The sequence below is a fragment of the Mycteria americana genome, chromosome Z (genome assembly GCF_035582795.1).
Source record: "Mycteria americana isolate JAX WOST 10 ecotype Jacksonville Zoo and Gardens chromosome Z, USCA_MyAme_1.0, whole genome shotgun sequence".
NCBI classification, from domain to species: domain Eukaryota; kingdom Metazoa; phylum Chordata; class Aves; order Ciconiiformes; family Ciconiidae; genus Mycteria; species Mycteria americana.
In genome coordinates this window covers 29,304,205-29,330,153 of record NC_134396.1, presented here as the reverse complement: position 1 = coordinate 29,330,153, position 25,949 = coordinate 29,304,205, and the positions used below count along the sequence as shown (strand labels likewise).

The 25,949-nt window shown below is 34.0% G+C and overlaps 1 protein-coding gene across 5 annotated transcripts in view; it reads right to left on the bottom strand.

The window, feature by feature from the left end:
* CNTLN (centlein) overlaps positions 1-25,949 on the bottom strand; it is a 197,952-nt gene that overhangs the window by 29,599 nt on the left and 142,404 nt on the right. For all 5 annotated transcript variants that reach the window (XM_075527374.1, XM_075527375.1, XM_075527378.1 and 2 more), the window contains 3 exons: positions 5,554-5,718; positions 2,126-2,223; positions 285-411 (listed from right to left, as the gene is read on the bottom strand). In XM_075527374.1, coding sequence (XP_075383489.1) covers positions 285-411; positions 2,126-2,223; positions 5,554-5,718 — 390 coding nt within the window. The remainder of the gene's footprint in view (positions 1-284; positions 412-2,125; positions 2,224-5,553; positions 5,719-25,949) is intronic.

Genomic DNA, 25,949 nt, shown 5'->3' with positions numbered 1-25,949 from the left:
ATCTCACTACTTACAGCATATCCTTGCAACTCAGTGTTCTGAATACTTTAATATTTAATTACACCTCTTATGAACATACATTAAATTATGCTGAATCCATCCAAGCTATCACCATATACTGATTTCATACAAATTATAGTGGAGGGAATTACACCCTTAAATTAACTGTACGTTGTTTGCTTAAAGCAATATATTGATTTAGTATGTATAGCGTGTTGAAATAACTTCTGTAAATCCTCCAGCTTTTGCTTTTCCTAAAACTATCAATAGCAAGAAAGAAGTACCTTTCTCTCAAGACTTTCTAATGTTTCATTAGAGGTTTTCTCATTTTCTTGATTTGCTTTTAGACGAGACCTTAAGTCTTCTATCAAATGTCTTTTCATATTAAGGTCCCTCTCCAATCGAGAAATCCTAGAAGAGAAGAAGTCACACTGCATGTCACTGTTAGAAAATATTGTTAATATGCAACTACTTTAAACAACTAAAAAGTATAAATGCAGTAGACAAACTATCATTCCTGTAGCTTTAGAATATTTTTTTAAACACAAGCTGATGCAATTCTTGCAATTTACCCTATTCTCAACCATTAAAACCAGTTTTAAGTCTCTTATTAAACAGATCTATTTCTAAATATGCAATTTATTTGTGATTTACTTTTTCCTGTGATTTATGCTCTAACTTGTCTGATCTGAAATCATAATTCTTCTTAAGCTATTATCAAAAAAGGCAAAAACCCTGTTAAAAACTAAACAAAATTTAATTAATTAAATTTCTTTGATTTCTGAAGCAGGTATCATTCAAACACTATTTTGTACAAAATTGTTTTTAAAAGAACGTGAAAGAGGGAAGTTTCCTTTCAGCCAACTGAGTAATATACAGAAATAAATGAAAAATCTCTATCCCAATAATATGTCCCAATAATAACTCTTAAGAACTGCAAAACCTAGAAATAACATCAGCATTTTTCAGAAACTTCTTAAAAAAAGAAACACTCATGTACTACAATGTATCTCTGTTCAATGAGAAAATTGTGCCTTATACAATGCCTCCACCCTTATGATACAAATTAATATTTTAAATATAAACATAAGCAATACCCGAATATGTTCAGACAACCAAAATGAATGATGGTAATATGTTCAGGAAAAAAACATTGTTGATACCATGTCAATACCATATTAAAAAAACCAGGAAAATAGTGCATCTTATAATTTCTTGCATCTATTTCACATTTATACTATTAATGTTATTTTGGTGATTATATGTTACAGTGTATGAAAAAACAGTATCTATTTTATAAAGGAAGCATGATAACCAGTAACTCTATTTTAAATTTAAGTCTTAGGGTGGAAAAATTCAGTTTCATTTTGAAACAGAAAATAAAAAATGTACACAATTTAAAAATGTTAAGAGATCTCTGTTTTTGAAATTAACTCATTACAGATAAGTAAGCTGCATTCTTTCTATAAATAAATAAAAAAAATAGAATGGTTAGAGGAGTTAAACTCTGGGACAGGCAAGAAATTCACAGATATACTAATAGGTTATGTTTATATAGGAACATAATTGAAGAACAATATAATTGAAGTATTATACCAGTTAAAGTAAGTAGAATAAAAATCTCAGTTGCATACTTCACAACAATCCATGTGAATTTCAAAATGAGTAGTAAACCTTAATCAATTCAAATAGAAACAAATACAACTGTCCTTTTGAACTTTTTATGAATGTAAGACTGGATGTTTAATCTTGTTTAAGCATCTGAACCTTGACATGTCTCTTAGCCCCTGGGCAAAGAATTACTGTATTTGAAAGACTGTGTTCAACAGTGCTGAGGATTCATTTAGATTTATATCAAGGACAAAACAGTCTACTCTAGGGTCTGGGTATTCTTATTGCAATTCAGATACTGTACCTAGCTAATCACTCATCAGTTTAAACAAAATGCAATTTTAGCATGTACTGCTCCAGTTTCTAAAAAATACCTGTAACAGTCTGCAAGATTGCAGTAAAAGAAAGAATAAAACATTCTCTTAAAAATCTATGTAAGAATGGTTAATGTTGTAACAATTATACAGCTGCCACTGGGTGGCACCAAACACAACGGATAGAAGAGCGAACATACTTCACTTGTAGTGTCCGAATCCGTTCTTCTTTTTCCTGGACTTCGTTTTTTAGTGACTTAATGGTGGTCGATTGCTTCGTGATTTCATTATTCGAATTCTATATTGAAAAATATTAAAAGATAAATAAAGCAGACGGAATATTATCGCGGTCAGGAGTAAATTTGTTTAAAATAATGGGCTGTGTAAACTTCCATATATTTTATTAATGTTCTTAAACATTAATTGGTACAAAAGGAGCATTCTTACTTTCTAGTTACGCTTAAGCAAAAGTACATTCCTTGGAAAATATTATCAAAATCAGTACTTTTCCATTGCTCTAATAATGTATGATTAATAGATGTTCCCCAGGACACCTGAAAGCCCAGTGTACCTATCAGGACAACATTTTCTCTTGCATAGCATGGTCAGCTGAAAAGGTAACAGAAAAGAAGAGAAATAAAATTGGATCCTCATTTGACCTACACTCGTGAATGGTGTAGTTCTACAGCACAAGGGGCCTGCATCTATAGAGCAACAATTTCCAATAACCCCTTTCATTGTGTGCATTTAGAAATACAAGACAATCTACAAGAGCAGTTGTTTTTGTGTCCCTTGAAACTCAAAGCACAAGACAAAGACATTTCCATTTGGTTACACTAAGACAAATCCTACATTTCAGTAACAAAAAGTACGAATCTAACTTTCAGGTACGTGTAATTCCAGTGAAGGAGAATTATATAGTTGCTGGCCTTTCCTCATTGTATATAGTAGGAAGTAAAAAAAAGCCTCAATTCCTCCATACAAACACACAGATAACCTACCCAAGATTTAAATACAGAACAACCAAATCACTCTACAGAAATAAAAATATGAAATTAACTCAGTAGCCATCTTAGCAATCTGAGCATATGCATTGAATGCCACTGCTGAAAATGGCAGCTCAAACATATCACATATAGGGATTTCAGAACTTCAAAAGGTGTTGCCAAAAGATACATATGCATTAAGTGTACATACAACATATATGTGTGCATATATGCATTCAGGTTCAGCCACTGTACTAAAGCTTTTTACTTATCATGTATAAACAACAAGCAAACAGATCAGACATGCTGTAAACAAAGATACTTCAGGAGAATTTCTCTGCTCAGTGCAGACTTATAACGCCTATTAACATTAATAGGAGTATTGTACATAACTCTGTGCACCTCAAGGGGAGTATATATTCTTGTGTGCATACTTAGATGTAAAATATTGTTCTTAATAACTTGTCTAGTCTATTTGCTATTATTATAATGTGAGGTATAACCAGAAAATTGTTAAAATGATGTATGCTAACAGAATATTCCTGAGTTTCCTGAGTCCTGTTTGTTGAGCTTGAGCTTCACTAGTGTGAAGCACAGCACTCAGTTACATGGTTTACACACCAGATATGAATTTGAATACTTAGATGGGCCTCTGCACATGCTCAGAGGCAAAGACATATGCTTACGTTATTTTGCTTCCAAACTCACTACCTAACACATTTCTTCCTATTGGCAAAGATACAGGGAGTCATTATGTACAACATAAACACTGCAAAGATAACTCTGAGGAAAAAAAAAGAACTAACAAAACCAGGTACTTTGAGATTTTAAGCTATAAGGAAGGCTTTTGCGACTTCCACATTCAGACATTTAGGAGAATAACTTTGTATCTCCTTTTAAAGTATGCTAGATACCCTGGAACAATAGTTGACAACTTTTGCCAATTTCTTCTGCTGAAAATGACTTGCAGGACTTAAATTTTTGAAAAATTATTAGGTCAAAATAAGGCTAAGAATTTCAGTAACTTGATTTAAGTAGCTTTTGAGGCCTTTATAGTAAAAACTCTTATCCAGTTCAGCAACCAGTGAATTTATTCTACTAATCTGGATTTGGAGTCACAGACTATGTTTATTCTAAATGTAGTTTTGCATACATGGTTTATTTTTAATATTAAAAATGTAATACATCTTTAAGAAGGAATTAAAAGTTACATTAGTGTTTTTGACATCAGATTTATATATGCTTGCTAAATGTTTCCTCTGCTGCAGAAACAAAAAACTTTGATTTTTCAGCAATATATTTTGCAGATCACATCTGGCAGACAAATAAAATAGCATTCTAGCATGAGTGTTACTCTTAGAGTATTTTACAAAACAAAAATCCAAATCCTAATTTTTAATTTTTCTTACTTCCATAGAGCAATTGACTAGGTTTCTGGATAATGAGGACACTTATCTAAAAGGAACAACCCTAATTAACAGAAATTACCACTCAACAGCAACAGAAGCAGATTAGTCAAACCCAAATCTAAAATCAACACTCAAGAAGTCAGCGTGTATGGTTTCAAGATCTCTTTCTCATAATTAAAGCAGACCAAATTATGTGCCTTTTCATGGCTACTCCTACTGCCCTCATCTCTTTATCAGTGTGACCTACCTTTACTAATCCCTGAATTTAGATGTTACGCATCCAGTGTGCTATAGCCAAGATCTGTAATACCATGATTACCATCAACAGCTAAGAGGTCTGAGCACTACCCACATCTCACGTGCTAGCACAGCTAATCCAGCACTCAGAACCAGAGTCAAATATATCGCTCATGTAATATGGCCAGTTCTTCCAGTTGATCCTTTGGCAGCCAGCTTGCTAGTGTTCCATTTCTTCTAGCAGCAAGAAGCTGTACCATTTTGACCTTTTCTCTTTCCTCAAATATTAAACACAAAATTATGAAAAAAACCCCCCAACTTTAAGACATTCTGTTGCACATATATTTCCTCCAGTGAGAAGAGAGGAAGAATTAATATGTTCGAGCCAGGCCACCTGCTGAGAAAGCTCTCAGATCAACACAGTCCGGCATCTACATCATCCACATATAACAGAATCACTGGAGACTGAAAAATGAAATCATCAACAAGTTAGTATTTTCCTACCAGATAATCTACAAAAATACAAATACAAAAAGAATGACGTCTCTCTGAAGACAAGAATAGTAGTGACATATAGGTAACATAACACTGCTACATTACATGAGCTGCCCCATCAGCCCAAATTCTATGCTCCCCTTTCACAGATAGCTATTGCTTAACTCCTTCTTAAAGGAAGCAAGGTATCAACACAGTTCTCATTGAAGTAATTCCACAGGACTTTCCAACAAGACACATTTAATCATTGTGTGAAAACCCAGCAAGCCTCCCTGTCTGGCCTATTTGATCTGCAAAAATTGTTTTAACCCTAACTTTTAATTCTCCTGCTTATGACTACATTTCTACTTAACATAAAGGTTATCTAACACCTAAGTTGTTAATCATTGGCTAAGATATATAAATGACATGCATATGTGAGTATATGTGTATCTGTTTGACCCACTTATGAAATATTGTTCATACGAATTATCCTCAGCACTAGATAATCTGTTCTGTCACCTTTAGTTTGCATTGCAGCTGTTTCATCTCTAAATCAATGTTCTTTGAAGGAGCTGGTGTGGCTTCACTCTTGCCAGCAGTTTGAGACAGATGTTCTCTCAACTTCAATTTTCCTTGTAAATCTTCCTTCTCCTGTTGCCACTTGGCCAGGTTGGAGGTCAACACCTGTTTTACAAACAGAAGAAACAATCACAATTGCATCCTAAAAATATTTCCGCTTGATCATATGAGATGCTTCTCTGGTTCAGAATTCAAGAGGAATGAAACAGTATATATTATCTGTAATTATATTGCACAGTTGTTGGTTGAATTCTCGAGTCCACGCAAAGATCGAATCTGGCAGGAAAGGGAAGTCAACTAACATTAAAAACAAGCAATTTTTTAAAAGGCAAGCTAATTCAATTTTGACCGTACACACTGTTATTTTTACCATGACAGGCAAAAATTATCATACAAAATTTTAACAGTAGTTACTGCTGAAACCTGTTTACCTAGAGCCTCTCTGGGTTTCAGCAATTATTTCTACACAGAACATGAAGAAATACCAAGGTGTCTCAGACACCAATGCATATTAAAGCTGGTTAAATGTCAAACCTGTTCTAATGGTGACCACTGTAAGCTCACTTGAATTGCTGTGTTGACAACTGCTATAAAACATACACCCTTCTCTTGGCTTTTGTTTTGATATTTGTAGGGCTCGTAGAGGTTAAAGCAAAGTGGACCAGCTGCACTAAATATCTTCTGGTTGGCTGGTCTTTACTCATGTTGTGTTATTTCTTCCCTTTCACATATATGCACCATAGCCAGAGAACCACATATTCCATAACCTTGACTCTAGGGCTGAGATACTTAACTGGTAAAAGCCAAGCTGGAGCAGGACAGGATAACAGATGTTAGTTGTTTATTCCACTGGGTAGGTCTTACCACCCTATACTGCAGCCAAAACGCTTCTCATTTAGCAACATAAATGCTAAGTCCAATTAGCAGATGAGGCTTGTTAGGGATTTAGTTCAAATAAATAACATGCAAACAAACTCTCAGTCTTGTTGCACTTGATTGACAACTGACAAGACTTATTCAATCTTTGTAACAATATATTTCACAGTAGTCCTTATAGAGGTAATCTTTTAAATAAAATATTTGTTTTAATTTAAATAATATTAAATGTTGTTCTGCGAAAAGGGGAACTGAAATAATCTTCAGGCTAGTGGTTAATTTTCATGAATCTGTAGTCAGCTGAAAGCCACCAATGGCCTAACAGCTCTCTGCTCCTTAAGAGGTAACTACAGTACTGTCTTATTATTCCAAAGAAGATTGTAATACGTAGGTTAACATAAGGAGCAATTATACAAAATGGTATTGAAATCTGTCAAAAGGCAAAAAAAACTTCCTTTGTGAAGAATCCTGATAAGAAACGAGAAGATACTACAGCATGAAATGACTAAGTATGTGCCTGATTATATGCTAGTAGACAAAAAAACATGGGTGAGAAGGTTAAAGATAGTGTTCTATTTCCAAGCATTTTATTATTTAACTCAAAAATAGATTTTATACTGTTTGATGTTATTAGAAAAAACTTTTTATACAAGTGTTTATATACACACACACTTCCATACCAATCATCTGAAGATCACATTTATATCCAAATAAAAGAAGAACTACTTATGGTCATGTTTATTCCCATTATGAGTGACATGAGAATGCTTGTAGATTTTGCATTACCTTAAAAAAATATCATGGATACAACAAAATGCATCCTGTATTTAAAGTTAAAACTCTAACAGTATTTCACATTTAAGTGCATTTATTAAAGCAAATGGGCAGTTTACATATTTATCTGAGATAAGTACTGTTCTTAGTAAAGGGGCTAATATTTCCATTCTCTTCTGCATCTGCTGTCATTATTGAACAAGAGATAAATAGTGTTAATGTATTTTCTAATTGGCTATTCCTTAATCTGATATATTATTGTCACAATTAATACAGTCTGAGTAAAAGACAAAATGAAGGCTACTTTACTAACCAAAACCAGTAGTAGTACAGAAAGATATAGTACAGAAAGATATAAGGATTAGGTTAATTTGTCCAGTATAGCCAGTATTTCCACATGCAGAATTCCATAATTCAGTGTCTCTATAATAAATTATTCATAAAAAGAAAAGCAAAAAAAAATCATAGCTAGATCAATATCTCTGATTAAAATTAGAAATGCCCCCATATCTGCCTAAGATAGCTCGTGACTCTCAGAAGTTACTTAGACTGCCGCTGCCACCAAAATGCATCTGGTCTCAAATGCATGATTGCAGTGGCCACATTCCCAAAAGTGACAGCACATACATTGAAATAGAAAGGGCTTTCATGGGACAGGTGCCAAAGAGGACAGTGCTATGTTGGTCATAGTATTTACTTAAGTCAGGAGGTAGAAAAAATTATTTAAAATATGAATGTACATAAATTCAGAAACAGCATTAGAATTATGGGGGTGAAGTGAAAGTAGTATATGATGTACAAGACAAACACCACCCAACTCGCAAAAGCAGACGAAGACAGACACGCAACTGCAATCAGAGATGTCAAGAAGGTTGTCTCTTAACAGCTCTAGAGACAATATAAATGGTGTTACTGGGTTGGTAATTCTATTGCATTATTCTTCTATTTGCAATATATTGAAAGGGTGTGTGAAAATTCTATATAAATCTATGTAGGATGTGAAAACCAGCCCCTCTGCCCTGGCAAGATATTCCTTGCATTAAGATATTCCTTGCCTAAAAGATATTCCTTGCATTTACTTACTTAAGAAGCAAGTTCATTGCCCTGCTGTCCCTCACCACTCACAAAGTTTTAGGTCAAGTCTTTTGTTCTTCTTTCTTTTTTCATCACGAGGTTTTTTTGTGTCTGTGCTAACATGCACACAAATCCTCAGTGACAGAGTAAAAAAGATTTACTCCAGGGGAAGAGGTCACCAGGATGAAAGGTGGAATCTTAAACACCAGCTAGACCAGATGTTGGTAAAGGCAGGCTACCGCTGTTCCTCCATGATGTAGCAGCCTTTGTCTGCTGCACCTCCTCCAGAGTGTTTTGGCTTAACAGATGTTTATAGATTCAATATTTTAACATCCATCTATCTTAATCTCCTTGCTCCTGGTATACCCATGACACTCTGTTCTGCTGTACACAAAGGGATAAGTGATGAAATCTCAGTTTCTATGGAGTCAATGTAAAACTTCCAGTGACTCAGCAAGGCTTTTTACCATAAGCCCTCTGTTCAGAAAGACAGCTATGTGGAAGGCCCAACGGATTAATGTAGGAAGCTCCTGGAATGGCCTATTGCTGCTCGGCATCACAACAACCCTGTGAGGAGCTTCTAGCTCAGTTTACAGCAGAGTCACCCTCCTACTGCAGCTGGCATGTATGAAAATGACATTCCTGTTGGTGGTGGCTGCTATTGCACTGCCACTGCTGTACATGATCCCAAAAATTCATATTTGCAGAATATATTATATAGAATGTATTTCTAGGAAAAATCATAACATAGGATGTAAATCAGGTATTCTTGAAACCCTGTTTAAGCAATGACATAACCTTATTTTACTGCTCATTTTGTAATCCAACTATAACCAATCTAAATATCCTCAGGTGTGTAAAAATCATATTTGCTATGAAACTTCCCATCCTAAAATCCTGGCAGATAAAAACATTACAATATGCATAGAGAGGTCCGTAAGAAACCTGAAGACAACATACTCCTTTTTCTTTTCTCTAAGAAACCTGGCTACAGCAGATAATAAAATACATTTGCTATATGCGTAGCTCCTGTACCAAGTTCTATTTTAAAATCTAACACTGCTTGTCTGAAGGTTTTAAATAGAATGTTATTTTCTCATAGCTTTAGCTTGATCATGAAAAATATACAAGATAAGCAGTACTTGTTGCACACATAACCATGAAACAACTTCTCAAAACATATTTGCGGGCACAGAGTTAGGTATTTATGATTTTACACACTATATCAAATGTTATTATAACATAATGATAAACCTATTTATAATATCCAAGGCAAAAGGTATTGAGTCAATCCCACTGATCTTGACCCTGTTTTGTTCTTCTGAATCAAAACCTACTTCTGCCAATGGTCACAGAACAAAAAGCTAACACTAATAAAGATGGTACGTAGCTACCTGAAAATATGAGAAGATATATACCAGACTAAAAAGCCAACTGTGCTGCATACTTAATGTGATCATATAGACAAAAGGCAAATAACTCCAAATCCTCAGTGAAAGTTTTTTTCATGCAAGTGCTTTAAGTGGTTGATTACTTAGTATTCCAGACATGAAGACAAAATATGAAACAGAAGTCTTTGGTGACTTAATATTCTATCCCTAAGTTGAAACAAAGACTTCCAAAAGCAAGAAAAAGTTCTAAAATGTAAAAGTTATTTGTCATTTATTCTTCTGAAATTTTAGTAAAATCTACTGTATCATTCAGTTATAATTTCTTTTTTGGCCAAATGCAGTTATCAGCAGCTGACTCTGTTTCACAAAATGTCAAGTAAATGAAGGTAATATAGAGGACTTTTTGCCAGTGCTTTAGCTAGTTGTTAGACTTCAGTAGCCTTTAGAGACCATTAAGTACCCTTTGGCTAATTGGCCAATGGTAGATTAATCCTCTTTTTATTCTAGCAGCACTATTTTAACACCCTTTGCACTCTGTCAGTGTAGTATCTGAATGACAAAATAATATTGTGCATGAATAATAAGCAGAAAAGTTAAATTAACATTTCATGTTTCACATGCCATACCTATGTGTCAGGGAAAAAAAACTCTTTTAAAGCCACTGACATTCAACTTTTTTAAACAATCTCATGTTGACATCTTACTGAAGTGAATCTTCCTAATTACTGCTAATTGCCTATCAAGAAAAAAAAAATCTTTCCTTGAAGTGCAGTTGTCTAGTATAGATGAACACAGCTCCAATGTGCATAGTAAAGACAGGCATGACACTTGAGGTGTGCTACATTATTATGAGGTCATACTAAATATGGCTTGCAATGAACAAAGCAGCTTTTAAGGATGTTTAAGGCACTGAAAATGTCAATCTCTCATGAAGTGTTTAAATTAGTTCCCAGCAGAGAAATACAGATATCAGCATGCAGATAAGAGGTATATGTCTCATCTCAAGTATTTTACTAAAGGAAAAACATAGTTGTCCTATTGATAATGTCACTGAAGACAATTGCAGTTCATCAGCTTTATAAAAGCAATGTTTACACTGTTATCTACGGAATGGCCCTTTCACACATACAAATTACAAATTCAGCTATTATTGGGAATACAATTATAATCACTAACAAACAAAGACTCTTATCAAAGTCTTTGAATGTCTTCTTAATTATGAGCTAGTATTGATCAGAGTAATCATGGTTTATAAAGGGCTATTTACTGTATACCACTTCAGAAACAGATGTTTTACTTGTAATTTTAATTCAGCTATTTTATAGCTAATTTATAGCTAAATTTATTCCACAACTTATAAAAGTCTAGTATTACAACATTTGATCTGGGTACGGCATCTTATGAAATAATAAAAAAATAAAATCAATAAAATGAGAGCAGATAGGTCTATTTTAAATTTCATTATGTTTTGTTTTTTTCTTTTTGTAAAGAATGGTAATACCACATAGATCAAGACCAGAACACATATATCTATATCTAGAGAAACACACGAACACTCATGTATAAATGAACTGGAGTAATATATTCTGGGCCCAGTTCTCCAAGAAATCATGTGCTGTTATAAACAACAGACAAGCCTGAATACAGAACTGCACATTGTGCAGCCAATGGTTTTTCAAATAAATTATGGAAAATACGAAAAAACGTAGTAATAATATAGGTAACAATTTTTTTGATGATGCAGGTGCTTCTGAAACATGTCAACTGTATAACGATAACACCACTTCAAAGATAAGGGCTTTGACCTGCAGCAATTCTATTTTAGCTTGCATTTTCTGTGACTTTCATTTCATGTCTCTGTATGAGTAAATATTGCTGTATCCCATGCCTAATTTCTGTACATATTAAGAACAGTATCTTGCTTTCGTACTAAAGCAGATGCAGCACTCCATCTGTCCTTGCAAATGGCAAAGGAATATAAGGACTATTAACTATGTATATAATATTACTTATATAAGTAGTTTAATTATGATCAATTATATGATCTTAACTATGTGCTTTAATTTTTGTGGGGATTGAGTTCCAATGTGGAGATGCAAACTTCCAGAATATACAGATGTGCAGGACCTTGCCTATAAGGCCTTAACATCTTCAGATAAAAATTACAGAACTTAAAAAATTAATATTTCTTTAAAAGAAACATATTTCAGATTACAGCATACTATACTATATCTTACATACTTAGTTTAACTTATCTGAAGTATTAATATCTACATAGACACAACATGGTACATTAAAAGAAGTTTTACTAAATTAAATTAAAAATGAAAATATAACCAGAGACATTTCACAACACTGTCCCACTTGTAAATATCTGAATGTTATAGCAAGCCAGTTGTGAAGATATGGCTGAAGTCCAAAACCAATGTTTCCATGTACCCACCATTGCTATTTAAACAAATACAAGTTGACTTGGGTATTCCAACACGTAACATGCCTGTGCACATTAAGTATTGTTATATACAAACAAAGAGTTCCATCTGATGCATAAAATTTGCCCCAAGATCTCCACACCTCTGTACTTACTAGAAAATTTTCAATATAAGACATGGAATCCATGCAATCTTTTATAGTTAGGACCACGTTTTACTGCAAGATTCTTTGCCGGGTTACACAGTATTTATCTGATTTTCACCAAACACGAGAGTTAGGACAAACTCGTAAAGCAAGAAATTTGAATTTTTCATCTAGGGTCAGGGATAGTGCTTGCCATATTCCCCCTGCTTAATCTTAACACATCTAAGCACTGCAAATGAACTACTTGCATGAGAGCCAGTCAGGGAATTTCACAATCCCTACAACTCATTACGAATTTAACAGCAGCAATACTAAGTATTCATATGTTTCAGATAACACATACAAATATGCTGCACTAAAACTCATTGGGGGAAAAAATTAATAATGCTTCCATCTGTTTTCCGTATAGCTCACATAAAATAGAAAGAAACCAAAATGAAAATGCTATTTTAAAGACTGTTTTTAAACTTTCTTTTGATTTACTCGCTTAGTTCCAAAGCATACAGCTTTATATCTTTCAAAATTAAAATTATTTTTAAAAGAATACATAAGCAAGAAAGAAACAAAACAGCTGAAAGAATGGTGAAATATTAATTTAACCTCTCCTCATTTCCATCTGTTTTAGAGAGTGAACCATTTTCCATTGAAATACTTCTGCATGTCAAATACAAGTGGGCAGGAATTCTGTGCTTGTAGGGAAAGCTGTTCCATCTCCCATACTCTGGCCTCCTCTTTATATATTGTTTTCGTTTGCTTAAATCTCAGATTTTCAACTGTTAAAGACCATTTTCTGTCAACTTACAGAAAACATGTCTAAAAGATACAAAGGTTTGAGGAAGTGATGTAAGTGTTTTGAGATAAAAATTACTAAAAAAAGTACATCAGAGTTATTCTCAGAAGTGGGTTGCAATATTCAAGGAACAAAACTTACAAATACAGCTCCATACTTCATTTTATACAATTATTTAAACACCTCATTTGTAACTGCTTCAGATATCAACAAAAGCTGAAAAAATGTCCTCAGAAGCTTTTTAAATTTTTTTTATGTAGACAGCTGTGTAAAGGCAAAACATTTTAAGTGTAAATAGTTCAGCAAATTTAATTACTGGAAAAGTTCAGTGTTCTCATAGAGCAGAACAAAAATACAAATAAACAACAAAGGGTTAAGAAAAAAGGTTAAAAACCTGGAATTTTTCTAGTCACATAAAGGTGATACTGTACAAATATTAATGTATTATTTACATTTCTATATAAGAAAATAAAGGCATATTGATACGCACTTTTGAGAGGTATGAGGAAGCTGATGACAGACATTGGGGGGGTGCGAAGACAGGGATATTTTTCAAAATCATAAATTGCATTTAAAAATTACCTCTAAAATGTATTGCATATAAATTAAAGTGGTAATTCATCCCTGGATTCTTGTAAATGAACCCCCACAGTCTTATCTTTAATTTGTAATTTATGTTATCACTGGAACCCTTGCTAAAATTACAGGCATAAATGAACAGTTTAGGGTAAAGTATTCCTTACATTATATATTAAATAGCTGAAGAGACCATCACAAGAAAAAGCCATGTTTTCAGCCCAATATATAAAATGAAATATGCTTTCCCTTTATCATGATTATCATCAATATTATGACTCATTTGGGCAATTAATTATTTTCACATACATGAACAGTTTGAGGACAACATTGTAGTTGTGCCTAATCCCTGCAATTCAATGTCCCAGCTTGAACCAGACCTACAGCTGCTGTCTCTGAGCACTTCCCTCATTCTCTTCTGTTTGCTTCTCTGAGGTAAGAGTATAGACGAAGTCACACATTTCTCTTCGGTGTACATAATACCCTAAAGACCACAGGACCACATTTGAATCTATGAATGAACAGAAAACTGTGCACAGGCAGACCAGTTCAGCCACCAAAGAGTAAATCCTTTTCCAGTGTCTGTGAATCTTGTGAGACATGCTATGGGTAGTTATATAGTTTCCATTACTGAGAAAGAAACTGAAGCTCTTGCCACATTAGGCATCAAAGGTAGCCTGGAGTGATGCAAAATAAACCTGACCATGACACAAGCTATGGGAACAGTCCATGATTAGCTCATTAATTGCCAATGAAACTTTAGGAGAGCAAATCAGATGGTGCAAAGCATTAGCAAGGAAGTATAAACATTCTTCTACCTCCTCTAGCAGTAACTGACTCCATGAGGTCCAGGCACTTCATGCAAACAAACATGGCTTCAAAACCACAGAAACTCTTCCCTTAGGGCTACAAGGAGAGTATTAGTGTCCGACTTCTGTAGGGATGCCATAGAATCCTGTGAGCCAGTACTCATTGTCTGCAACAACTGGGGTATAAGGCAGAGAAAAATGAGGACAATCTCAAGGAGGAAATGCTGTAGATAACCATTTTTAAAAAGGAATCTCTGGTGTAGTTTCTAGATACCATTTTTTTGTCTCAGAAGTAGTCTTAGTTGTAACACTTTCCTTTTCTACTGCTGTTGAAGATGCCTTAATTCTTGACTCCATTCCTTTATGCTTAGAAAGACCAAAAAAAAATCAAATGCAGTGTGAAGGCTCATGCATCTTCCTTGGTCATGATGAGAAGTGATGAGAATGGCTGTACTCTTCTTATTTGTACTCCTGGCTGTGGATGTGTCTTTTGAAGTTTATTCCTGTAGTGAAAGGGAGTAGCCAGGACAACAGAGCAGCAGCATTAACTTTGAACATACAAGCTTAAACAAGGGATTGTGGGAATGAGAAGGTTGGAGTAAGATGCGAGCTCTAACAAAAATGCCAGTTCCCTTTGTGCAATAAACTAGACAAGGAAATCACAGTGCAGAATGGGTAAGGAAATAGGGTCAAACAAGGAAACTGGTGCTTTGCAGAAGACCTAACAGTGCTGAACTGGTGAAGAAGATTCCCCTTCTGAAATCTGGAGTTCAAAAGAACTCTAGGACCAAATATGTTTCTTTCTGACATTGTTCCCCCAAGGACAAGATGTGGGAGCTATTGTTATGGTCTTGCTTTCTGATCATTGATACACCTTACTAGAAACCAAAGAGTAGTAAGCTGCATGGAAGAAAAGGAGAACTTGGTGTCCAAGGAGTAAAAGTTTGCAAGGACTAGCTGCTAGCTCCATTGTTCAAACTCTTCAGTATTAAGATACTTTTCCTGTGTTCGTTACATAAAAAAAAAAAAACAAAAGTCCTTCCATTTGAGAATGAGGACAAAAAAAATAGTTGCTGCAAGACAAGGCTGGTAATGATGTCAAGAATACATTAAATTTAGCACATGTGAAAAAGAGTATAAGTAGATTATTCCTGAAAATTTTGGTTTAACTACAGAGAAGATTCTCCTGGCAGCCTTTTGCAGTTCTTCAGTGCTTTCAGAGAGAAAATTTGCCTTATATCTAAATCATCTTTGTTGAAAAATTAAATCTACTCTACTTAAAGGAGATGGAAGCACAAACTGACCACTAGCCCTTTTAAATAATCTTTTACGCATTGGAAAGTGGCTATTAAACTCCTTCAGTCTTTACCATTGATCTGTTATTTTATAATTTCATTAATCACACACTTTCAATCTTTTCTCTTAGTTAACACGTTCAAAACTTCTTAGAATTCTTGTTCCTTTCTTCCAATACATGTATTTTATGTGTGGTGCCCAAAATAAGATACAATATTTTACAGAGTGCCTTGACACTGCGAAGTACAAAATACACGTCCTCTGTGAAATCCTCTGCAAGAAATAACGCCTGACAAGCTGGCAATGGTTCTACTATGAAAAGCAGTAGATTTGACAAGCAGGTGGCCTTCATGCTATGAAATACCATCTTCATGTTCCTGAGAAACAGACACTGGTATTTGTCCAACATGTGGACCTTTCCAAAATAAACACACACATCCACAAACCAAAAAAACCCCTCCAAAAACTAACCAACTGCAATTTTGGCTTTTTCCACAACTCATGACTTTGCATCTCACATATGTCAATCTTGTAAAGGGAGGGATAACATGTAAAAATATATGCATTATGCATGCAAATACATTTTCACGACCAACAACAACTTTTCCCCTCTTGGCTTACTATATTTTTATGTACAAACATGGGAAAAACATTTTAAAAAGTACAGACTAAATACATTTCAGTGGTCATTCACAAGTGATATTTCATTTAAATCTTGATTTGGTCTTGTGGAATTCTAACTACAGAAATTAGCTTCCAGAAATAAAAGAAAATCCTTATTATACTTGGGAAAAAATCCCAAGATAGCCAAACTCAAACCTTTAACTTCAATAAAACCTGTTTCTTCTTGCCTTAACTAGTAACTGATTTTTAAATCAAATGATCTAGAGACTTTGCTAAAGATTTTAATGTTTAAAATTGAAAAATGTTGGCAAATATAACAATAATTATTTTTTTCCTTCACGGCTAACTTTCAAATTGTTACTGTTGTAATTGTTTTAGAAACAGAAAATGAAAATTAATAATTGCAGCTTTTTGCATCTTTTTTGCACTTTCAAACAATATTTTTCTCATGAGAAGGTGCAACATCCATTTGCAGATAACAGCAAGTCTACTGCTGAAACACTACTTCTAAAAAATGTCTGGAAATGTGACATTTGACCCTTTACAAATAGATAAAGAGTATATGGAAGCTTACTTTTTTATTATTTACCTTAGTTTTCATTATTTTTTATGACATGCTTTTCATACTAGCAAAAATGTGCAGCCTTTTTCAATCATAATTTATAAAGAAACAAAACACATAAATATCAGTATTTTGGTGGTTTTGAGTGTCACACGCCCTTTCTCACCACTATTGTTTACTGAGATCTTAATGACAAACATATATTGCCACACATCTCTAAAGGCAAAGTGAAGCAGGAAAATTTAAATTCTTTAGAGAATATAAGCAGAGTTTCCTGGTTGGAAATCGTTATTCCTGGTACAGGAATCGTTATTTTGTTACAAACAGAACAGAAATTATAGACTTGCAATGTTTAGATCACTTTCACTGACTTAAAATATTGTTTTCCCAAGTGACCTAAAAAACTGAGTAAAACAATAGTATGACTATTTTGTACAGGGTGTTCCTAGTGATAATCATACTTTCTTCAACACCTAATACAAAACACAAACATTGTTTTAACAAATACCACTTGGCTGACCTAGAAGATAGGACGAAGGAATAAGAGAGTCACATCCAATTCCTCATGGATTCTCAGCTTGGGTCCTGGTTTTTGCACAGTTTACCTTATGAACATGATCCGACTGACATTTCACAAATTCCTGGATAAATGTTGCTACACTCTGCCAGCAGAGAGACAGGCTGTGTCATGCACAGATCAATAATAGCACTGTGTTTCATCAGCCTCAAAATCAAAAGTGCTTCACCTGGCAAAAGCCATGGCCCTTGAGGATCTGACATATATAAACTGAATACCCTACACAGGATGTCTACTACAAAATCTTCCAGTGTAAAGACAAGTCTAGAGATACACAGTGAGTATATGTAAATAAGAAAATACATATTTGTATATATAAAAAAGTTTTTAACTCCTTTTTATGAAAAGTAAGAAATACCACAAAGCAGCAGCTGAATAATGGAAATGAGACTAAAATTCTACAATTCTTGACAGAAAAATATAAACACAGTCAGGACAGCCCAATATTCATAATCTTTTGAGGAATTTACTATAAAATGCAAGTACTTTTTGAACTGTACACAGTAGTATGCATGACAGTGGGCTGCAATAAAATGCACTCTAAGCTATATGTAATGCCTTCTTATCAAAATTATGTTCATTAAAAACATAGAACATCAGAAACCTTTTCTCTTCTTCAGGGAAACTACTCTAAGTAGAGATCTTGAGACTGTAAATCGTTATAAACTACCTCTTGTTTCAGGCCTTAATATAGGAAAAAATGGAAATTTGTCTCCTACTGCTTAGCTTTCTTCATTATTATCTTAACTTTATTTTTTAGTGACAGAGCTTGTAAAATTTATATCTTCAAGTAACTGCAGCACCTGTAGATTTTTAATTGAAATTACTATCTATCAGAATGCCTTTCCCTCACTTGTTTCTCGTAGTAAATTTAGTTTTCTTTTTTTCTGCTGAAGTTTCTATTGCAAACAATACTTTGAAAAATAAGTATTTTTATTCTTTGGAAGCCAAGCCTTTAATAAAATATCTCAATTTGAGTCCTTTATCAAGATTTTGACTCAAAAAAAGATTAATCTGTTGCTATGCCCCCAAATTAAAATGAAAATCTTTCTCCTTTAAGTATTTCACTACTACCTCACTAAAAAACTGTTTCCTTACACTCAACCCTACAGGTAGACAAAAGAATATGAAAGAAATATTAAAAACAGTGATTTATCTTTTTCTTTTCTGAATTTTCCTTACCAGGGTATGCACTACCTAAATTAAAGAGCTTTAGTCTCTCAGCTCTGCAATCAGCAACTCTAAGGGACTGCACCAGACCAATGTAATCCTAAATTCTGTGTACGTTACACCACAAAAGCTATTTTTCCTTCCCTTTGCATTTCTTCTGCTAAAGACTAATTATCTTTTAATGTTCCTGTTGCACACTGTGGAACATTCATTTCCTTTCAGTTACTCCTTTTGTCTCATCCCTTTTCCCTGTGCCATGACTATATTTGTATGTCTTGAGTGGTGATGGCTTCTTCCTCTGCCTCAGAATTTCTCCTCTTTATAACGTGATGCTTGAACATCATTAGAACACTCCTCCTTGGCTTCAGTTAGACCCTTATAAAACATTGGTTTGACTTTTCTTAAATTTATCATCCATGTTTACATCTCTTCTCCACAGCACTATTAAAGGCATTCTGGGTTTCATCACAAAAGTACTGTTGCCCAGCTGTGCTCTATGAAGTACACACATTTCTTCCACCAGTTGTTCAGATAAGTGAAGAAGAGTATTACTGAAGTTGAGAACATACCTGCCTGTTTGTTCTTTTCATGAATTCAGCTCACGTCATTAAACATATCCTCTCTCTTCCTGTCTCTATTTTTTTCATGCTTCCTACAGAATAGTGTCTTTTTTATTCCCTTCAGAAAGACTCTGCCCACTGCTAACCATAAGCAGTTGATTTCTCTCTAATTCTTAGATTAATTGTCCAATATCACTGCAGTTCTCTGACTCCAATTGGCAATGGCCAATTACAGTCACATAAAAATTACAGACCTCATATCTGGTATGATTCTATCTTGTTTCAGTTCTGTGTCCTTGAATGTTTTTTTCAATCTTCCTTTGCTAGACTGAAGACTCTACAAGCAAATTTCTTTTTCTTAGATATTTAAACTGGAGTTACCTTTTAATTTGCTCTCTGAAAACCTCAAATTGCTCTCTGTAATGGTGTATTTTCAAATCCTTTTCATAAGTCTTCTTCTAATGCTTTTTACTTCCATCAATCTCTTTCCTGGATTCTGGGTATTAGAGCTACATAGAGTATTCTAGGAGCATTCAAATCATGCCAAGTGAAAGAAAACATATTCTCTCTGCTCCTGTTGTATAGCCTCCAGTTTATACATTCAAGGACTGCGCTAGTGTTTTTCACAATGGCAATGGGAGTTCATGCTCAGCTCATTACCTACTAGGACTCTCATTTTTCTTCAGAGTCCCTGGTTCCCAGGAGACAGCCATTCAGCCTCGCTCAACAGGAACTTGAGCAATGTATTGGTTTTCATTATGATGTAATGATTTCCTCATTAAAAACACTGTGAGGTCATAATGATCTATACTTTCCAATCAGCCACTGGTGGATGATTGAAAGCTTAGAATAGCTGTCAATGACTGAAGATATCCTCTTGCACTGGCTTGGATTTTTTACATTGCCACTAATTTTTAAAAAATGATTGAAAGATTTTACCTCTAAAACAAACAGCAAAAAGACTGTCATATATTTCATAGTATATCCAAATAGAATAGATGTGTAAGGTGTAAACCATTATCTTGGGGAAAAAAATAATGTTATCATTCATGTGAGGGATCAACTGAAAAATTAATTTCATGGTACGTGAGATTCTGAGCTAGTGAAAATGATTAAGTGGTACTTATATGCACCAATTTAACCTTAAGGCATGAATTGAGACATTGAGTCTACACTGTGTTCCATGTGTCAGTGCTTAGCTCCAATCCAAATACTAAGTAAAACCAATCATGATGAAGATAATTTTTGGAATTTAATCTCCTATGTACATTTTAATACAAGCAATCATTGTTGCACAGGGGCACGCAACAAAAATGAGTGGATGTGCTTATAAGACTTCTAGATACTTTCAGGTCATAGAGCCATTTTTGCAATCACATGACCCTTCTCCTTCAACTTCTTAGGAAATCCAACTCCTCAAATAAGGAACAAAACCATCTCTTACCGATTAACCTATTATGTGCATCTACCTTACTAACCACACTGAGCACCCTGCTCCACCAATCTGATGTTCCCTAACTTCACAATGAGGGAAATTTATTTAACACATTAGGACAGGAGCAAAGGAAAGGTAAAAGGATGCATTAGGAGAGCGGAGGAGAATCAACTCACTTAACGTTCACAATATAAAGGAATGTAAAAGTATTTCCCCAATTTCTCATGACTCTTGAAAACTTGTCATAAGAACATAATCAGGAAAACCTTTACCTAAGCCAGGAAAGAGAGAAAAGAGAGATTGTTAGGTAAAAAAACGTCATGAAACAGACAATTGCAAACAAAGGGAGAGAATTCAAACTTCCAAGGTAGGATATATGGCTGATAGAAATGCAAGGCATCTATTTCTTGCATTTTAGTAGCACCTATATAGAATGGCACACAGAGGTGTTATTGCATAGTCTATCACAATACTAAATCATACAATATTAAAAAAATTATGCAGCTACATCCTCTATTATAATTCCTTTCCTGCAAGTTCAAAACACAAAAGAACCTCTCACCATAGAGAGGTCTATATTCAAGACTAGAGCCAATAAAACTTATTTTTACCACCATACCCAGGAGGCCTTGAAATTTCATTGAATTCAGTGGAAATAAGCACATGTATAAAATGGTTAGTAAATCACTTTCATAGTTAATACTGGTAGTTACTAATAATGAATAATTCATGGACCGCTCCAGTGAACAAGCCTAAGAGTACTGATCCAATTGCAACCCAAACTGGTTTTCTATGACAATCTATGAGAAAATCAGACTGCCAGTGCTGAAATGTAATCTCTTGTCTACATATGAATAATTATTCCCAAATCAATTGATTTTTCGGGGCGAGATTTGATGGTGAATAAATATTATCTGACAAAACCTTTTATTATCCACAGAACTTTACATAGTAGAAGGTTCAAGAACCCAGTCTAGTTCTATGCTTAGCTTTAATTAAATGAGCAGATCACACTGAATTCAATGAAGACATTCCTGGGAGCACAAAAGGAAATCCTATTATGACGGTATTTGTTGAGCTTTTCCAGGTCTCAAATAGTATCTTATTCAGGAAATTTTTGGGGAAGAAACTGCAAACTGAGTTCTATTTTTTGCCTAATAATAAGGTAAGATTCAATGCACAAGGAAAGTTTGATCAAATCACAGGGAAGATGAAGAAAAATAAGCTACATATCACATGAAATCCATAAAGTAAAAATTACAGGATGATATCTTCCACTGTTTACTGTACTATATGTACAAGTATAGTCTATTACTATATTATACTATCAGATATAAATATATTAGATATGCTTATAGATATGTGTACTACCTCTATTTGTGACATTACAAGAACATGCTAAACCTTGTGATACACGTTCTTTCTTTTAATATATAAGTAAACTTTTCAGGATTTCTACATGATAAAGCAATATAAACTATATTGGTTGTAAGTATATTCTATTAACTTCATGCAGTCTCCACAATTTTTTCTTTATAATATATTTTTCTAGATCTACCTATCTCTAAGTTACTTCATTTTGACAGCAATATAATATAACTCTCATAGTTCTAGTTCACGCCAACTGTTCTCTTTAATTTATGAATGAGACTCATTTCCTACATGCAATGTACTTCAACTGTTGTTCATCAATAATTCAACAAGTCTATTGTAATTTTTCTTCAGAGATCAATATAAATGTAAAAGGTATTTTGCTTTATTTTTGTTTTGTAATGAAAGCACAGTTTCACGATAAATATATTTTACAGTGTAGTTCTGTTAATGGAACTGACTTCAGGATGCTGTAAGTTTTCAATGCAGCAAACTATAAAAATAAGTAAAATAATAAAAAAAAAAATTTGGAGTAGATGCATTTTGAAAGGCCAGTTACTTTCGTGTTTACCATTTGGCAATTCCTCATTTCATTTCCAGTCAACTTCTTGACAGAGTAGAAAATAGAAATTTGAGAAGTGTTTTATATCAGCAGCAATGCTGAATCAGTAGTTTACTAGAGGAAAAATTATATAGAGATTTTCCCATTTAGTAACCAAAAAGTTTGAACAAACATATTTGACTAGCTGATCATGTTTCATCCCAGGCAGAATTTTGGACTAGCACTTGAAAGAGATGAATTCTAGTCTCACAGAGTCACAGAACATTGTCTGTTTCTGTTTCCAGCCTTCATAAGTGTGACGTCATAGCCCAATTTTCAATTTATTAGGCTCAGCAAAGCTCTAATAAAACTACAATTCTATTTCTACAATTCTATAATTCTATACAAAATAATTCTATAATTCTACAATTCTAACAAAAGTATTCTTCTCAACATTGTCAATTCAAAGCCTTCAAAATCTACAGGTAGGGCCCAGAAATTGAATTTAAATTCCATAAAGTTTAAGTTTGAAATACATTACTGACAATTTTTCCTACCTACAGATAATGTTGTTCAGGTCTGGAACAGTGCGGTGAGTCCAGGAAGAATGGCTTTCTCTCAAGAATACATAGACTGGGGGTGTGTGCGTGCAGAGACCCACAAAGAGGTCTCTTCAAGGCATGCATACACAACGATAACAGCAGTGTGACCTCAGAAGAAAAAAACATAGAATTTATACCCAATCAAATTTTGAGAAGACCTCAGTCTCATCCTGGCACACAGTTTAGTTCAATTATTAGATAAACCTCTGCTGTCTTAGATTGTATTTGCAAACTCTGGAAAGGTCAGGCAGTATATCCTGCTTTATCACACTTTTATCCCTTCTGGTTTACCTTCTCACTTCTGCTGCATTTTAAGAAAAAGTAGAATAGAAAATTTGCTGGTTTGATTTTTAAATACTTTTGAGAAACTATCTTTACTTCTTTTTGAATATTGTGCCCAAAGATTATAGTTCCTGCAAATTAACCAAGACTACTCTTATTCAAAGCAGTTAGGAAAGGATCATCCGTACACTTCTAAAGAAGGAGAGGGGGGAGAAATCACATTTCTCCTTATGTTTTTGGGAACAGACGTTTCCTAAACAGCTTCACAGAATTCTTTGATTGTTTCATTACACTCGGTGCTAAAGGTAGATGGTTGCAGAAATAATTTTGCACTGTATTTGTCAAAGTGTTAAAAGGGGTATATTTAGCTTTTTTATTTTTTATTTTTATTTTTAAGATGGATAAAAGGAATATATTCCAGACTTAAGTATGCCCTGTAAGAATGGAAATGGACATTGTTGAACAGAGCAGAAACAAATTGAATTGTTATTAGATTATTTATCTATTAAAATATGAGGTCATTACAGCAGCTGTTTTTATTTTTTTTTTTACTACTTCTATATATGAAAGTCAGAATTCTTGCATATACTACTGATGTAGTAGTAATCTCTTGTACAGTTTATCTGTAAAAATTACCATTTATGCTTAACATAAAAGTCTTCCAAATTTTAATTCTTCTAAAACTTTTAATAAAATTTTATCATTCAGATATTCTGTAGGTATGATTAGTATTATCTGATGTACATAACAAAAAATATCTTTTCATGACACCGGAGGAAAAAAAACCCCACTTAATCTAGAAAAGATGACACTGAATGCAGAAGCTTTCTTATGAACTTAATAAAAAAAAGCACAAATGCTCTGGAGTATCTCCATGAAAGAGGAGTCAAAAAGATAAAACCAGGACACATGTAGAAGTGTTTTGGGAGACAACAATTGGATATGTCTATAAGAATTTCTAACTGGAGAATGTTTATGTAGAAAGCCCCCAAAAACTGTCAAAACAGTTACATGTTTGCTGTAATGAACAAAAGTGAAGAAGCTCCAAAACCAGTTTTAGCTTACTGCAGGGTAATTACAAACAGCATTCAGTTTATAATTTCAAGCTTATTACTAAAATTTACTTTAAGGAAACCACAGACATACAAAAATTGTTATGTAAATAACAATACATCTTTAAAGAGTGAATAATCCCTTCATGAAAACTAGAATCAAAGTGATATCTTTGTATAAATAATAGTTAAGTCAGTAATTTACAATGCATCTAAATTCATCATCAGTTTCTTCTTTGTTTCAGTGTAATTGAATAATGCTAAATTGGCTGGTTTACGCATATTTGGGTACCATCAGAAGAATGAAGCTGTGGTGCTGAATTTGCAGATGCAACTCTGAATTCTGAGCTGTTCTCTGATCGATTGGGCAGTAAAAGATAGTCAAGAGAATATGTAGGGAAAGCCACAAACAAACTTTAAAGAATAAAAAGCTTTCTCTAGCCCTTTACTCTTCTGCTTTTCATGCTCCTACCTTTCTATGCTTGAGATAATCCACTAGATAAACAAACTTTTGGCAAGAAAATTGTATTTTAAAAGCACAGTATGAGCTCAGGGCAAAAAAGTTCCCTTAAATTTCTAAGAAAATTGAAAATAGAATGGCTAAAATAAAGTTTGGAGAGATTTTTAAAATGTTATTAAAAAAAAAAAAAAGCTTTTCTTGCCAATTCGGCATAAACATAGTTACATATCTGCAGGAATGCATCTGAAAAACTTTACTTAAGCCTTCACATTATCCTCTCCAAAGGATCTGTCAGCGTCTGACTGGTTGACTTGCTCCCATTCTTTGAGATTCATGTTTCCTGCTGAAGTAGACTTACACAGGCACTTTGCAAATGCCTATGGCATTCCATTAAGAATTGCAGCTTTTCTTGTTACATCATCTGAGAAACACTGGAGAACTGATGCAAAAGATCCTACAGTACTTTTGATCAGTCAACCTGTGAGTGGCTTTGACATGAATAAGATAAGCACTAATGACTTAACTTTCTTATGATTTTAATTTCTTATTCAATACACTTTGTCTGAACTTTTGCAACAAGAATGACACCTACTGCATAAAACTAACTATAATTACTGTGCTGTATGCAATAAATACACTTTTCTCATAAGGAGTCATTTAGTGATAGAAATGAGTAGAGGGGGGAATAAATCATAGAAAAAATTTGTTCCTGGCTTTCAGGTGATTTTCTAAGAAACTAAGGAAATGCTATATCCCTTTGTTTCTACGTTACGTATCAGCTCCAGCTGTGATTTCTATACAGTGATAGCAAAATGCAACTACTGTGCTTCTGTACAGACGGCCTTGACTCAGTGTTGATGTAAATCCTTGCAGAATGCAAGCTTTGATTCTCACATGTACCGTCACTTTACAGTCATTTCTGCAGAAATATGCAAAG